We start from the raw sequence: 17,998 nt of genomic DNA on the forward strand, positions 1-17,998 counted from the left end.
CCTATTAGAGCTCTTGCAGCATGAACTGACATGTTGTCCACCCAATCAAAGGATCAGAGAATGAATAGAGTACTGAAAGCATAAGATAGAGTAGTTGACTCAAAGAGAAAGACAATAGTTTAACAGTTTTGAACAAATTAATTTCTTCCAAAATGAAGGAGAAGCAAGAGAGAGATTGTCATATAATTTTTTACTTTCAGTTTCACTTACTTAGCTAGCTAGTTTAGCCTACTCAAACACCCTGCTCAAACAGAGGGATGCTATGTTAGCTAGCTGGCTATGACTATCCAACACAACACTGGAACTCTTCCAAGTCAAGGTAAGCTTTTGGTTTGACTAATTTATTGCCACCGGGGCCCGCCGGTGTAAGTGCTAAACTGCTTACTGACTGTACACTGTAATGTTACTGCATGATTGGAGCAGGTTTACTAATGCGTTAGTTCTATTAGCTATGTTGACTATGCCGTTACTTTAGCTAATATGGTGACAACGATGTAGGCTGTGTGTAGCAGTTATGATATGGTTTGGCTTGGAATGGTTATCTCGCCTGGTCATATACAGCTGACGTGTTGTGCATTGACGTCCACAAGCAACAAAGGGAAAAGGTGAGAAGAGGAGAGCGCATAGATGCGAGAAGGAATACAACGTGGCTGTTATGAAAGTGAACTGTGTTTACGTGTGATCAGGGGTGTATTCATTCTGCCTATTCTGTTGAAGAAAAATCTTAAACGGAACATAACGGGGATAAACATCCCTGCTTTTGTCCAATATAAACTCTAGTTTGCAACTGTTGGACTAATGATTACACCCTATTTCAGCTGGATGCAGGCAAGTGTGCAAGGCGGTATTGAATGTGTCACTGTCTGTCACCTCAAATTGTTCTCTCGACCAGTGTGCGCCTACATTGTAAACGTTCAATCATAGGCTAGGTTGTAGCAACCTCATGATGGGTATAGGGAAAATTTGAGTATCATATAGTAGCCTAAACCTATCGCTGTTACATTTAACTGGGTGAATGGAATATGAATGAGTCATCCAATATGCTGTAATAGACATAAGGCCATGCTCATGAAAAAAAACAATTGTCCTCCCTCATCTTAAAACAGCACTGACCGCCACTGATGTGGAATCATAGCATGACAATGTTCTATTTCACAAGGGGGAGTGTTGGAAAGATTTTTGGAATTGAGAGAGGAGCTGTTGTTATTCGCAATAGATGTAAAAAAACAGACTTTGTTGACTTTCTGTGTAATGAAAATAAAATGTACCCTTGCCTATGTAACAGACGTATTTGGGAAACTGAACGCAAGCATGCAAGGGAAATACAAAAACATTCTACAAATGAGTGACCGAATCAGCTAAATCTGATCAGCAAAATGTTTGACTGTGATCCTGGCTTAGTTGACATGCCGGTAAGTGAAATCGAACAGCTGATCGAGCTGTCATGTGACCGAATGCTGCAGAACACATTCATGGGTCACACTTTTGGTTCCTGACTCAAAGGGAATATTCAGTGCTCTCATCTGCATTAAAAACAAACATCGATCCAGGTTGGATGTGACATGAGAGATGAGGTGCGCACTGCATCCTTCATGGGGGACAACATGTTTACTGTTGCCTTGTTTCCTTATTGATTTATCTGCTCAAAATTAAAATAAATACTTTTTGTATTAGCATATTTCAAAAAGAATTCACATGATCATATATTCATATCATAAGAATACAATTATTTGTCATAAACATAATTATTTCCAACACATTTCCAAACCAGAATAGTAATGATTTCAACATTATATAATTGCAGTGAGTATTTCAATCAAAATAAGAATATTCATCATCATAATATAACATTTACATTTTTTTCCCAGGCACTTGTCATCTCCCGTCTGGATTACTGCAACTCGCTGTTGGCTGGGCTCCCTGCCTGTGCCATTAAACCCCTACAACTCATCCAGAACGCCGCAGCCTGTCTGGTGTTCAACCTTCCCAAGTTCTCTCACGTCACCCCGCTCCTCCGCACACTCCACTGGCTTCCAGTTGAAGCTCGCATCTGCTACAAGACCATGGTGCTTGCCTACGGAGCTGTGAGGGGAACGGCACCTCCGTACCTTCAGGCTCTGATCAGTCCCTACACCCAAACGAGGGCATTGTGTTCATCCACCTCTGGCCTGCTGGCCCCCCTACCTCTGCGGAAGCACAGTTCCCGCTCAGCCCAGTCAAAACTGTTCGCTGCTCTGGCACCCCAATGGTGGAACAAGCTCCCTCACGACGCCAGGACAGCGGAGTCACTCACCACCTTCCGGAGACACTTGAAACCCCACCTCTTTAAGGAATACCTGGGATAGGATAAAGTAATCCTTCTACCCCCCCCAAAAAATAATAATAATAATTGTAAAGTGTTTGTTCCACTGGCTATCATAAGGTGAATGCACCAATTTGTAAGTCGCTCTGGATAAGAGCGTCTGCTAAATGACGAAAATTTAAATGTAATAACATAAAACCTATTAGTCATCATTCTCATAATTCTTAAACCATAATTAACTCCAAAGCATTTACAAAATATATCCACCATAATTTAATGATTAAATCATTTCAATGCATATCCAAACAGCATGAATGATCCAGTGTGGCAATGCTTTCCTAAGAGTTTTGTCCACATCCTGCCTTTTTATTCCCATCTTCTGACAGATGTCTGTGTCCTCATTGTCTTTCTCCATTCGGTTTTGATCCTGTTTGTTATTTGTGGACTTTATCCACATGCTTCAGCAGGTCAGAATTTTCAGCGAATCTTCTACCACACACAGAACAGCCATGCTGTTTCTCACCTGTGTGAGTCAGCATATGCCTGTTCAGGTGTGTTTTTCGACTGAAGTTTTTTCCGCAGTTACCACAGCTAAATGGTTTCTCTCCTGTGTGAGTCCGTAAATGTTGGTTTAGGTTCCCCTTCTGATAGAAGCTTTTCCCGCAGTATCCACAGATAAATGGTTTCTCTCCTTTATGAGTCTGTATATGCACGTTCAGCAGCCCCTTGCTATAGAAGCTTTTTCCGCAGTCACCACAGCTAAATGGCCTCTCCCGTGTATGAATCCTCATGTGCTGGGATAGATGTTCTTTGTTTTTAAAGGTCTTGCCACAAACAGGGCAGGGTTTCCCACTGTGACAGAGTGGGACATTGGCCTTCAGTTTACCTGTGGAGTTGTAGGGGCATTCAATGGGTCTCTCCCTGGCAAGAGTCACATGCCTCTGAAGGTCAGCTTTCAGAGCAAATACTTTGCCGCAGTCACAGCAGTAGTGAGATTTTTTAGACATGGTGCTGAGTTTAGAACAGTGTGCCCCCAATGGTGGTTTGGGATCCAATGGTGGCCTGTTTACTTGGTCACTAATTACAGCTGAGCTGTGGCTGAAGGCCTCACTTTTCACACAGGGACCACTAAATATAAACTCTATGGTATTACCCTCCAACCCTTGAAACTGCTTTTCCTCCTGGCTGGTCCTCAGTTCCTCCTGTTCCTCTTTAATCTGTGAGGGCCCTGGTTCCTCCTGTCCCCGACTGGGGCACCACTCCTGTTCACAGTGTTGTTGCTCAAGGGGAACCTCTTCAGAGACAGGGAGAGAGAGCTGCTGGGAGTCTGGAGGGAAGAAAAGACAGGCGCAGACATGCCCGAGTACACAAGATTTTCGCGACATCGACAAAATAATCATGCATGGTGAAAGTTAAACTAAAACGTTGAAATGTTAATCACTGTTACAGCCTAAACAGTATATTAATTGAGTAGATGAGATCTACACACAAACCTGTTCTACGTTGTTCTATCTCCGGTGTAATCCTCAACTGTCTCCGTAGATGATCGATCTCCTCTTTAGATCGGGAGATCTCCTCCTGGTACTCAGCTACTACTTTCTCAATTGCCCCCAAAATCTCCACTGCCGCCGCCGTTAAACACTCAGAAAGAAACGAATTCAAATACTGTAATTTAGACATTTTTAGTAGACTTATAGTAGTCGTATTATTATTGTCAAAAGACCCTCTTCCTCTCTGGTTTTATTCACCTAATTAGTCTAGAATTCGTCCACGAAGAAGGAATGTTCATAAACCAAACTCGCTCTCCCGTTCTACATCCGTGTTGTCTTCATCTTATATTCTTATGACTGGGTATGGCGAACCCAGAAACAAAAGTTGTCGCCCCCTGGTGGATCGGGTTTTACTACAGATAACCACATAGAGGGCAAAAAGTAATGTTGTAACAGGGTGATAATTGTTTTAATAAGAGAGAACAGGGTAAGAAAAAGTTATGTTACCTCCCTATTGATGAGATGATGTATTTTGTTTTCATGATACAATCTTGTGTATATATTTTGTTTTCATCAAGAGGACCAAAATTGAAATACATTTTTAAAATGTTAAATATGTTTTTAAAAGTTGTCTTCCTCAATTATTTTAAATGCATTGTATCCACATGTGGTTGTATTGTTTTTAAATGGTTAAATAAATCAAATGTCAAATAAATCAAACAAATAAAGTATGATACTTTTTTTGCATTAACTTGGATGGATGTTAATCAGAAGCAATTAAGATGAATATAATCGAATTGGGACTGAACCACTGCAGTGCACATGCATAGAAAAATAGTTTGCACTTTACAGAAGTCTATTGTATATCATGAATGAGCATTAGGTGAAAATGGAAGAGAAATACTCTTAAACAAATACAAGCAGACCTCTTCTGGAATGTATATAATATTCTTTAATGTTATCAATAACATCAGTCTGACCATTTTCTCATCACCCTGAGAGACATTCCAAAACATTTGACCAGGAATTGTTCATTGGCTAATGTTGTGCGAGTCAGTATCGTCAGGGGCCCCTTGTGATTGAAGCTTTTCTGCAGTCACCACAGCAAAAAAAAATATATTGTGTGAATCCGTATATGTTGGGTTAGGGTCCCCTTCCGATTTAAGCTTTATCTGCAGTCACCACAGCTTAATGATTTCTCTCCTGGACCCAGTTCTCATTTGCAATAACTGCCTGGCCAAGTTGCCAAAACACAGCAATGCACTACAATAAAAAGAGACACATGGACAATGCAATAGGTAAAAAAGTTAAAACATATGTGCTAATGTTATGAGAAAACAATGAAATTATGTGGCATAAATAGTGAGTTTCTCACTGCTGCTGCCTGCGCATTGTCTCCAACCACTCCTCTTTGGAGAGAGTCTCTGCTTGTGGGCAGTAAACAGTCCCTTTACATTGGCCGTGCCCAGTCTGCTTGGTTCTGAACTGCCCACATTTTTGGCATGTGTTGCTACTGACTTTCCTTTTGTAGACACAGTGCTTTCTGTGGGTGGGTATGGTCACGGATGAAGCTGTTGTGGTAACAGTGAGTGTTGTCTGGAACGTCACCTGGGGAACAAATTGCATGAAGCACTGTCCAGAGACAGATGGGACTGAACAACCAGACCACCACTGGTGCCACAGACAGCTGGTGCTTTGGTGAATAGCTGCCTCTGTGCAGGTATCTTTGGCATGATCAGAGGTGGTCCAACCAGTGCCCGGCGTTTAGTTTTGGCTGGCCCTGCTGTGTTCGGAGGTAGTTGATGTACATACTCTTCTTGGTTGTACTGAAGAGCTGCAGCAGGGCGGGTTTTTGCAGGCTGACAGTGTGGGACATGGGCCTTCAGTTGACAGGTGGAATTGTAGCAGTTTTTGCAGAAGGGGCATTCGCTGGGTTTCTCCCTTGCAAGAGTGACATGTCTCTGTAGGCCAGCTTTCAGAGCAAATGCTTCGCCACAGTCACAGCAGCAGTGAGATTTTTTTAGACGTGGTGCTACATTCTGAACAGTGTTCTCCCACTGGTGGATCGGGATCCAATGGTGCACTGCTGTAAAGTCCTACTGAGTCGCTGCTTATGTCTGAGCTGCAACTGGAGGAATTGTTTAGATTATCTGGAGGGTCACAGGGAATGTCGAAACACTTTAGGTGGGTGACAGCGCCAAAATATTTTAGATCCACTAGTTTAGAGTTTAGACACTCTGTTCTCCACAGTCTGGGTTTTGGGAAGAGATGAGGACTGAAGTGGATCCTCCTGATCCCATTCACTTTTCACACAGCGAGAAATGCACATGAACTCTTCTTGCCCTTGAAGCTGCACTTCCTCAGGGCTAGTCATGAGTTCCTCCTGTTCCTCTTTAATCTGTGTGGGCTCTGGGTCCTGCCCCATACTGGAGCACCACTCTTACTCACAGTGCTGCTGCTGCTCAGGGGGAACCTCCTATTCAGAGACGGGGAGAGAGTGCTGCTGGGAGTCTGGAGGGAAGAAGAGATAAGCTGAGTTCTAGCTAGCTAAAGCCTTTAGACATGTCTAAGTAGCTACAAGGTTTTCGCTATACAACTAGCTAGCTATTTAATCATGCATGGTGAAAGATAACTTAAAAGTTGCTGAAAAGTGAATCAATTGACTAGATAATATCTACATAGCTACGAACCTATTGTACTTCGTTTTAACTCCGGTGTGATCCATAGCAGTCTCCGTAGCCGATCATTCTCCTCTTTAGATCGGGAGATCTCCTCCTGGTACTCATCTACCACTTTCTCAACTGCCCGAAAAATCTCCACGGTCACCGCCGTTAAACGCTCAGAAAGAAACGCATTCAAAGACTGTAATTTAGAAAATGTTTGTGGTTATTCACCCCCTTGAGTGTTTGGCTTCGTCCACGAGGAAAGAATGTTCAAAACCAAAACAAACTCCTTTCCGTGTTGTTGTTGTTCTTCTTCGTCGTCGGCTGCTTCTTCTATGATATAATGGCGGTCCGCAAACAAACGTTAAAAGTGCATGCCGCCACCTACTGTGCTGGAGTGTGTGGTCAATCACGGTTTACAACATTAGTTCCACATTTCTAAATCCCCCTACCTAACTCAGTACTTCTGAGAAAATAAAAAACAGCCCTACTAACTTCTAATAGACCCTCCCCCATCCCCCCCACACACTTAAATCTTTCACTCTCTTCAACATACTTACAACAATATAACAACACATGCTCCACCGTTTCATCGACCAGACACAAACCAGTCACATGCTTGTCAACCAGATTTAATGATGTCCTAGGTGCAATCGAGCAAACACCACCCCTTCCTTCCGAATCTGACCTTTGAATCTTGGTCCACCAACATTTCTTTGGAGGGCATATAAATGTCAGCCCTTGGGCTCAGAGTCCCATCTCTTCTGCCACATATCTATCAAAATTGCTCTGATCTTACATTTGTCCTCACCTCTACCCAGTAGAACATTATCAATTATATCTCATTCTAAAGTTATTTTGGCTAACTGGTCAACAATTTAATTCCCTTCCACACCCGAATGGGCTGGGACCCAGCAGAATCTCACTACTACACCCAGTCTCACAATTCTCCATAATAATATGAATGCCTCCAATAGTAGGTCACTCCTATTAGATTTGCCAGATGATAAACTATTAAATACAGACAGGGAATCTGAGCATACTTTATTTCTGGCAGGTTGTACGTCCTCCACCCACTGGAGGGCAGCTACTATCACCAACAGTTCAACTCAGTATACTGACAGTTCATCTGTTAGTCTAATACATTTGCACATCAAATTCTGGAAAGTAAACACCTGCTCCTGTGCACCCACTATCTAGGTCCATGGATCTATCTGTGAAAAGCGGTAAAAATGCATAAAAACATTTAATGTAATTGTCAACCAGTTTCCCTATATCACTGACTTCTGACCAATCTTTCCTTTTCGCTGGATCTGGGAGGAACCATGGAGGAACATCCCTATCTAATTCCATGTTGTCTTCTTCTTACGCTCTTATCAGTATGGTGAGCCCAGAAAAACAAATTAGCGCCTCTGGGTGGATGGGGTTTTACTCCAAGGGACAGACCAGTGAGTGGTAAAGGGATAAGATGTGGGCAGAGAGGAACATTTGGGGTGGGTAAATAGTAGTTATCCAAAATTATAGGGTAATCTGGGATGATCAAATCTAATTTTATTTGCCACATGTGTAGACATTACCGTGAAATGCTTACTTACAGCCCTTAACCAACAATGCATTTATTTCTTAATAAAAAGTAAAATAAAACAACAACAACAAAAAAGTGTTGAGAAAAAAAGAGCAGAAGTAAAATAAAATAACAGTAGGGAGGCTATATACAGGGGTGTACCGGTGCAGAGTCAATGTGCGGGGGCACCGGCTAGTTTACATTTACATTTACATCATTTAGCAGACGCTCTTATCCAGAGCGACTTACAGTTAGTGCATACATTATTCTTTTTTATTTTCATACTGGCCCCCCCGTGGGAATCGAACCCACAACCCTGGCGTTGCAAACGCCATGCTCTACCAACTGAGCTACCTCCCTGTTGAGGTAATTGAGGTAATATGTACATGTGGGTAGAGTTAAAGTGACTATGCATAAATAATTAAAAGATGGGGTGGGGGTGAACTAAAATAACACACTATAGATGGATCTAGATCAGAGAATGTCGTTACCAGGAGCAGCTGCAGTGATGTACTACTGAATATTGTAGGCCTACAGTATGGGATGTGCCTTTCAAAGAACGATGTTGTTATTTCATGTTTAAATTATAAAAATACTTTTTTTTATTTGATGTATTTATTTACCATCATCAAATCATCTGATTTACTTTCACATTTGAACAGCACAATGTAATTTAATGAAATTAGTTGAAAACCGAAATCAGGTCAAAAAAATATAGAAGAAACAAACCCATCCCATTTTTTTTGCTAAATCAAATGACGTTATTATTACATTGTTACTTGATGTATGAGTCAAAGGCTCCTATGAAATCCTTCATATGTCATTTATTGGGTCTTCGTTTTTAAATGCCTTACTATGATTATGTAGCGACAAATCCCCTTAAATTCAGGTGGTAAAATAACCATAAAGAAGCCCATTCTGTTGAGGTATAAAAAAGGTAAATCAGCAATATACACCCAAGATCTGATAGACCATACTCCATTATACCTACGTGTTTTGTTTAATTTCAGTAGCTACTTCAGTAGTTAAAGTAGTAGTGATTGTAACAGCCTATGTTTTTTGTTTCATTTCAGTAGATACTTCAGTAGTTGAAGTAGTAGTGATTGTAACAGTAGCAGAGGTAGTAAATTAAGCAACAGTAAAATTTTCTCAAATAGAAGGAACTGTATGATTACCTTTTAGTCATTACTAAGTTACCTGGAACTTAGTGCAGTGTGATCAATCTCTTTGATTTCACATTGTGGGATAATTAATTATTATGGTCTTCCAGAGGAAAATAATCTTGTTGAATTCATATAGTGAAAGAATCCATGGTAATGGAATTTCCCTTAAATTCTTTGTTCAATTCTATATTATTTTTCTATACTATGCTAGCCTGATGGTCCAGTCTGTCTGTGATTTAGCCAACTCCTATCTGTATTCGCTCATCCTCATGCCCCTTTAAAATTTCATTTGGAAAACTAATGTCTACAGTATATATTGTAAACATATCCCTCTGGTGAAAGAAGTTGTACCAAATAGTTACAAGACAACGTTCTAACAGTCACACTTTTGCAAATGCTTATGCAGTATAAGTGCAGTACATACATCACATGATGTATAATAGGATATTTATAATAGAATGTGAAATATAATAGTATGATATAGTAGGATCATGTAAGGATCTTTAACTATCCAGAATATAAATGATCCAAACAATCAAATATTTGGGGGAAAGCATATCTAGGTTTACATTATTAATAGATGATGCAAGAATACATTTTAAAGCAGCATAAATCACACATTAGCTCCATACTTTCCAGTGGTGACCCGTCATTCAGGGCAGGTGGGGCAGAGCCCCACATTTTTAGCTAAAAATAAATAAAATATTTTATTCTTATTTTTTTCTTGGCTTGCCTGTTTTGCATGTTATTTTGGCATTTATATGTGTTACATATCAGTTCACAAACAATGTAAAAACGAAATAAATAATAGTCATTGAGTTAATAAAGCCACATACAAACATGGTCTCTTTTTTGCTTTCTTGAGTAAGGCAGCTCATGGGAACACTATGTCACCGCCAAGTCTAAGGGTAGAGCTAAAAAATTCAAGCCCCTTGGGTGCTGCCATAGAGTTATATTAGAAGTGCCCATCCAAGAAGGCTCAAGGTCATTGGCCACAGATAAAATGATGTCAAATCACATTATATCTACAGTAGCTTTGATTGGACTGATCATGTCAACATCATACTTTCAAAATCTTAGCAAGCAGTCATAATCATGAATCAAGTCGACAATCTACTGGCAAATACTTTTTAGTCCTTGTCATATGAAGATAAATAATGAAGAGAAATTATAGATAAAACATATCGGCCATTGGACATAAACATTGCACAACAAGTTGGAAATCGCAAATTCAACAATGAGTGGTTTGGAAGGAATCAGCATTGCAAAGCAATCACTAGCCTACTATTCAGTGGAGTGGCTGTGTGGTCCCAAATCTGGGATTAAGGGTCTCTATTCCAAGTTTAAAATGATAAACATTCAACATTGGCCATGCTGTCAATGAAGCATGATTTGTGCTGCGCTCAAAACAACTGTTAACTCGGAACTGCGAAAACTTATCTTATAACTTCAGTGAGTTCAAGACAACTGGGAACTAGGGAAAAAATAAGCTCAGACTGGGAAAATACGTTTGTAAATCCGGAACTCGAGCCTCTTTCTAGATCTATGACCTGAAGATCACTGACGTATCATGATTCAACCTTGTTTTTTTCCAAGTTCACAGTTGTCTTGAAAGCACCATAAATCCAGAGAATGCCAGACTTTGATGACAAAATTTGCCCACGAAGGATCGCTGCGCCACCTTCCTGCTCAAGTGAACACAGCACAAGGTGAGTCCAAAAATTTATTGTATGCTGCTGCATAAATTATGTAATATGCCAGGGAGATATGTATACTGTAGCTAAGAAAGTAATCCTAAGGGTATGTTGTGTAGTACGCTGTTAGTAGCCCATGTGCCTCACCCTAATAATTTGGTCCCTTTTCCCCTCTTAATTTTGCCTACTGTTCTGACTTAGTGGTGCACATGTAGCCTATAACTGTTTTAGAGAAATGTAATTATTGAATATTGTAAGAGCTTTCATTGTCTGCTTATATGCCCCCTTTATTTATCCTACGGTTCTGACTTGGTGTATAGGGAGAACACTGTAAGAACGGCCCATGTTCTGAATTCTGTTGCTGTACATTTCAAAAGTGCTAAACAAATAGTTATATTGACTACGTCCGTCCTAACTCGCTCATTAATGTCTTAATTGAAATTACAGATTGCCTCTTATCCGCTTGTCGTCCCCTTATGCCATAGTTTGTAAATCTCAATTGTCAGTAGAAACCACATTTGTTTAAGCAAGTCAGCCATATATGTTTTTTTTAAAGGCAGTAAGTGAGGCTGACTGAACTGTTTCGCTCCCAGACAAGGCTCCGCTGATAGCCAGGTGTAGCAGTGGTAAGATGCTGGGACTGCTGTTGGGACTCTGCTGTTTGGACAGTTTTATATAGGCCCTAACAGTTTGTGGGCACCGTTTGTCACCGTTATAGTGCAATTCATGTATTGTTTAGTGTTGTGTTGTGTAGTGGCTTTGCTGGCATGCATCCCACTTTTTTTGTTTTGTTTGCCCCACCAAGATTGACATGCTAAAATCGCCACTGATCCTTGCCCAGCAGAGGGTTCTGGCCTCTTGTTCTTCACTGGAGTTGGATGCCCTCTCGCTCCCTTAAGATAAAAAGATGGGGATACTCATTAGGATATGTACAACACTGACTCTACACTGCGGGGGCCGCATTCGGTCTTCAATGAGGTCCAGAGGGCAGCACCACATTTATTTAAATTTTTCTCGCCGTCAAAATTTGCAAAACATAGTCCTCTAGCCATCGTTTTTGAGATTTACGATGCTCCCTGACTGTTTAGCTTTCATTTAGGTGATTATTAGCGAGCTGGACACAGTCAAGAAATGAATGTAGGTCCGTTATCATTTCTACACAGTTTCGATTTGGTTTTAGTCATTTTAAAGTATATTGAGTTGGGTCGGATTGGACCAGCGGGCCATATGTTAGACACCCCTGCTGTAGAGTCTACAGTATAAAACCATCAGTATACATACTGTATCTACTTACACTATTCATATTTACCTTTGAGTGAAAAAATCAGTTATTTTAGTTACTCATTTAGATGACCCAAACCTGAAAGGGTGCAATTGATGTCGAGAGAGAGGTTGACATACAGACATTCACCAGGTAACTGTCGTTGGTTCTCATCAATATCATCACGGCTGCTGGTTGGTGTTCCCTCCTGACTAGAACCTTCACTAGAATGTTCACTAGAACTTTCACTAGAACCCTGACCTGAAAAAATTACACCAAAACAGTCAAACCTGACCAACTACAACACAGTGTTAGACCTAGTCAAAACCAAATGTATAAAAAAAACGTACTGATATAATCATTTTAAACATTACCTGAGTCAGGAAAAGAGGGGTTGTCATTGGTCTTCCCGGAAAAAGAGATTGTGATAACTTATTATGTTAATATTATCACAAATAATAAAGCAAAATATGACATCATATTACTGTCATGTCTACGGCCTACTGCCCTTTGACACAACCTCTCTCTATCTTTCCCCACTGTCATCCTCTCTCTCTCTATTTGTTTATTAGTCAGAAATTACCTTAAAAATATATATACAATACCAGTCAAAAGCTTGGACACCTACTCATTCAAGGGGTGAAGATATCAAAACTATGAAATAACACATATGGAATCATGTATTAACCATGATCTCAACCAGCTTCAACTGGAATGCTTTTCCAACAGTCTTGAAGGAGTTCCCACATATGCTGAGCATTTGTTGGCTGCTTTTCCTTCACTCTGCGGTCCAACTCATCCCAAACCATCTCAATTGGGTTGAGGTCGGGTGATTGTGGAGGCTAGGTCATCTGATGCAGCACTCCATCACTCTCCTTCTTGGTCAAATAGCCCTCACACAGCCTGGAGGGGTGTTGGGTCATTATCCTGTTGAAAAACAAATGATAGTCCCACTAAGCGCAAAGCAGATGGGATGGCGTATCGCTGCAGAATGCTGTGGTAGCCATGCTGGTTAAGTGTGCCTTGAATTGTAAATAAATCACTGACAGTGTCACCAGCAAAGCACCCCCACACCATAACACCTCCTCCTCCATGATTCACGGTGGGAAACACACATGCGGAGATCATCCGTTCACCTACTCTGCGTCTCACAAAGACACAGCGGTTTGAACCAAAAATCTCCAATTTGGACTCATCAGACCAAAGGACAGATTTCCACCGGTCTAATGTCCATTGCTCGTGTTTCAAGGCCCAAGCAAGTCTCTTCTTATTATTGGTGTCCTTTAGTAGTGGTTTCTTTGCAGCAATTCGACCATGAAGGCCTGATTCACGCAGTCTCCTCTGAACAGTTGATGTTGAGATGTGTCTGTTACTTGAACTCTGTGAAGCATTTATTTGGGCTGCAATTTCTGAGGCTGATAACTCGAATGAACGTATCCTCTGCAGCAGAGGTAACTCTGGGTCTTCCTTTCCTGTGGCGGGCCTCATGAGAGCCAGTTTCATCACAGCGCTTGATAGTTTTTGCGACTGCACTTTTTTAAAGTTCTTGAAATTTTCCGGATTGACTGACCTTCATGTCTTAAAGTAATGATGGACTGTTGTTTCTCTTTGCTTATTTGAGCTGTTATTGCCATAATATGGACTTGGTCTTTTACCAAATAGGGATATCTTCTGTATACCACCCCTACCTTGTCACAACACAACTGATTGGCTCAAACGCATTAAGAAGGAAAGAAATTCCACAAATTAACTTTTAAGAAGGCACACCTGTTAATTGAAATGCATTCCAGGTGACTACCTCATGACGCTGGTTGAGCGAATGCCAAGAGTGTGCAAAGCTGTCATCAAGGCAAAGGGTGGCTACTTTCAAGAATCTCAAATATAAAATATTGTTTGGTTACTACATGATTCCATATGTGTTATTTCATAGTTTTGATGTCTTCACCATTATTCTACAATGTAGAAAATAGTAAAAATAAAGGAAAACCCTGGAATGAGTAGGTGTGTCCAAATCTTTGACTGGTACTGTATTTTAAAAAAATAAGTCAACTGACGTTGAACTTAAACTAGGATAAAGAAAAGCAGCCCAGGACAGCAACACAGAAGAGCAATACAGTGCAGTAGAGTAGAGCAATATTTTGGACAAGGAACTCTCTGGCCATCAGTCTTTCTCCTTTAGTACCACCGTACCAAACAGCTCTCCACAACTAACAACTGGGGAGAATAGAGGGGAGGGGAGAGGCAGTCTTACTGGTGGTAAATCTGCAAGTCAGGGGCTTGGCGAACCCTGTCATACAAAGCCAAGATGGTCACAGTGTACTCTGTCAGTGACATCAGGTTACTAAGCAACACTGGGGTTTCATTGCATTCTCATTTGCCCTATGGTCAAAGAAGAAGTAAGGGTTAAGGTGAGTGTGAATTCATCTCATCTCAAAGATGTGTAGATGGCATTCTTGTCTTGGTAAATTCTTTACATCCTGACCAATTTTGAAAATATGAATTCATTTTAAGAATAACAACAAATAACAATAACGGTACTGGGATGTCCGTGCCTCCTGGATTAGCTTTTTTTTACTGTAGTAATTTTCACTTTACATTTCAGAATGGGGGTAACATTGAGCATGGTTACATGCACACACTAATGCAATTATTGTGGATTGTCAGGTTAATATAATAGTTTGATTAAAACGTTTACATGCTTTGCACGAAGAACGATTTCCTTAATAATCCTGTTTACATAAACACATCTGAAATCAGGCTCTTGATGGGATTTAGATAAATGCAGAAAATCGGCAATCAAAATAAACGTTCTACCACAGTTACCATGCTATCTGCTCTAGAGGAGATCTGCATGGAGGAATGGGCCAAAATACCAGCAACAGTGTGTGAAAACCTTGTGAAGACTTACAGAAAACGTTTGACCTGTGTCATTGCCAACAAAGGGTATATAACAAAGTATTGAGAAACTTTTGTTATTGACCAAATACTTATTTTCCACCATAATTTGCAAATAAATTCATAAAAAATCCCACAATGTGATTTTCTGGAGAAAAAAAATGTAATTTTGTCTGTCATAGTTGACGTGTACCTATGATGAAAATTACAGGCCTCTCTCATCTTTTTAAGTGGGAGAACTTGCACAATTGGTGGCTGACTAAATACTTTTTTCCCCCACTGTATATATACACATACACATACATACACATATACACACATATACATACATACATACATACATACATACATACATACATACACATACATATCCTTTAAAAATATATATATATTCCCCTTTATTACTTTCCAATCCCGCCACCCTTTCCCTACTTGGAGTAAACTAGTGAAGAACAATGCCTAGGCCTCTACTTCCAGCCTCTACTTAGAAGTTGATCTTTTAGATTTAGTAAAATATCTACAGTAGGCTATGTAGAGTGATACAAATGCAGGTGCGGTCCCTCACCAGTGTTGTTGTGCCTCATGTGGTCCATCAGGATGTTGACATTGACTTTGAACCACTGTTCCTTGCTCTTGCGTGACTGGGTGCCTTTTTCCCAGTAGTCTGCTGGCAGCTTCTCCCTCATCCAGTCCTGTTTGGGAATCTTCTTCTTTGCCACACTGTCATAGTAGTCAATCTGTTTGTCATTCATTAGACCCATGGCAGTGAATTCATAGATACCAGGCAATTCAACTGGCTTTGATAGGGCAGTGTAGATGTACAGTGAGGGAAAAAAGTATTTGATCCCCTGCTGATTTTGTACGTTTGCCCACTGACAAAGAAATGATCGGTCTATAATTTTATTGGTAGGTTTATTTGAACAGTGAGAGACAGAATAACAACAACAAAATCCAGAAAAGCGCATTTCAAAAATGTTATAAATTGATTTGCATTTTAATTAGGGAAATAAGTATTTGACCCCCTCTCAATCAGAAAGATTTCTGGCTCCCAGGTGTCTTTTATACAGGTAACGAGCTGAGATTAGGAGCACACTCTTAAAGGGAGTGCTCCTAATCGCAGCTTTTTACCTGTATAAAAGACACCTGTCCACAGAAGCAATCAATCAATCAGATTCCAAACTCTCCACCATGGCCAAGACCAAAGAGCTCTCCAAGGATGTCAGGGACAAGATTGTAGACCTACACAAGGCTGGAATGGGCTACAAGACCATCGCCAAGCAGCTTGGTGAGAAGGTGACAACAGTTGGTGCGATTATTCGTAAATGGAAGAAACACAAAAGAACTGTCAATCTCCCTCGGCCTGGGGCTCCATGCAAGATCTCACCTCGTAGAGTTGCAATGATCATGAGAACGGTGAGGAATCAGCCCAGAACTACACGGTAGGATCTTATTAATGATCTCAAGGCAGCTGGGACTATAGTCACCAAGAAAACAATTGGTAACACACTATGCCGTGAAGGACTGAAATCCTGCAGCGCCCGCAAGGTCCCCCTGCTCAAGAAAGCACATATACAGGGCCGTCTGAAGTTTGCCAATGAACATCTGAATAATTCAGAGGAGAAGTGTGTGAAAGTGTTGTGGTCAGATGAGACCAAAATCGAGCTCTTTGGCATCAACTCAACTCGCCATGTTTGGAGGAGGAGGAATGCTGCCTATGACCCCAAGAACACCATCCCCACCGTCAAACATGGAGGTGGAAACATTATGCTTTGTGGGTGTTTTTCTGCTAAGGGGACAGGACAACTTCACCGCATCAAAGGGACGATGGTCGGGGCCATGTACCTTCAAATCTTGGGTGAGAATCTCCTTCCCTCAGCCAGGGCATTGAAAATGGGTCGTGGATGGGTATTCCAGAATGACAATGACCCAAAACACACGGCCAAGGCAACAAAGGAGTGGCTCAAGAAGAAGCACATTAAGGTCCTGGAGTGGCCTAGCCAGTCTCCAGACCTTAATCCCATAGAAAATCTGTGGAGGGAGCTGAAGGTTTTGAGTTGCCAAATGTCAGCCTCAAAACCTTAATGACTTGGAGAAGATCTGCAAAGAGGAGTGGAACAAAATCCCTCCTGAGATGTGTGCAAACCTGGTGGCCAACTACAAGAAACGTCTGACCTCTGTGATTGCCAACAAGGGTTTTGCTACCAAGTACTAAGTCATGTTTTGCAGAGGGGTCAAATACTTATTTCCCTCATTAAAATGCAAATCAATTTATAACATTTTTGACATGCGTTTTTCTGGATTTTTGTGTTGTTATTCTGTCTCTCACTGTTCAAATAAACCTACCATTAAAATTATAGACTGATCATGTCTTTGTCAGTGGGCAAACGTACAAAATCAGCATGAGATCAAATACTTTTTTCCCTCACTGTAACTCAGCGACCATCTCTCTAGTGGTCACAAAGAATAAAACAGGAGTTAGTTGTGATAAATGCTTCTTCTTCAAACACCAAAATAATTGAGGAGGATTGTTTTAAGGAATATAACATTAATTGGAATTCTAAATGAAATGATGATGGTGATAAAATGTACCTTAATCAATCTGTTAAATGTTTTATATTATTTGTATTTAAAGGAAAATTCTATATTTTGGTATTTGTTTCATTAGTCCATTGTTGACATAGTCCCAAAAATGTTTTGCTTGTCAGCAATCAAGTTTTCAAAATGCATCATATGGGGATGATTTCTGTATTTTGAAAGTTACATATCTTGAAAACTTGATTGCTGACAAGCAAAACATTTTGGGACTATGTCAACAATGGACTAATGAAACAAATACCAAAATATACTTTTTGAGTTTTCCATTAATAATCATTACATTTTTGTTCACCACTTAGCCTACAATGGTTATTGAAACTGATCCTGGATCAAGGAAATTGGACACTATAGGCTGGTCGCACCATAGCATT

At 40.5% G+C, this 17,998-nt stretch overlaps 1 protein-coding gene across 1 annotated transcript; it reads right to left on the reverse strand.

Annotated features, from left to right (window-relative positions):
- Positions 1-1,708: 1,708 nt before the first annotated feature.
- On the reverse strand, positions 1,709-4,129 carry LOC311133020 (uncharacterized protein). The gene is made up of 2 exons (XM_084166439.1): positions 3,796-4,129; positions 1,709-3,629 (listed from the first exon to the last, which is right to left on the reverse strand). The coding sequence occupies exons 1-2, from the start codon at positions 3,980-3,982 to the stop codon at positions 2,737-2,739; spliced, it is 1,080 nt and encodes a 359-aa protein (XP_084022565.1). The 5' UTR covers positions 3,983-4,129; the 3' UTR covers positions 1,709-2,736.
- Between the last annotated feature and the right edge of the window lie 13,869 nt (positions 4,130-17,998).

Source organism: Coregonus lavaretus (assembly GCF_964263955.1).
Source record: "Coregonus lavaretus genome assembly, chromosome: 7".
In the NCBI taxonomy this organism is placed as follows: Eukaryota; Metazoa; Chordata; class Actinopteri; order Salmoniformes; family Salmonidae; genus Coregonus; species Coregonus lavaretus.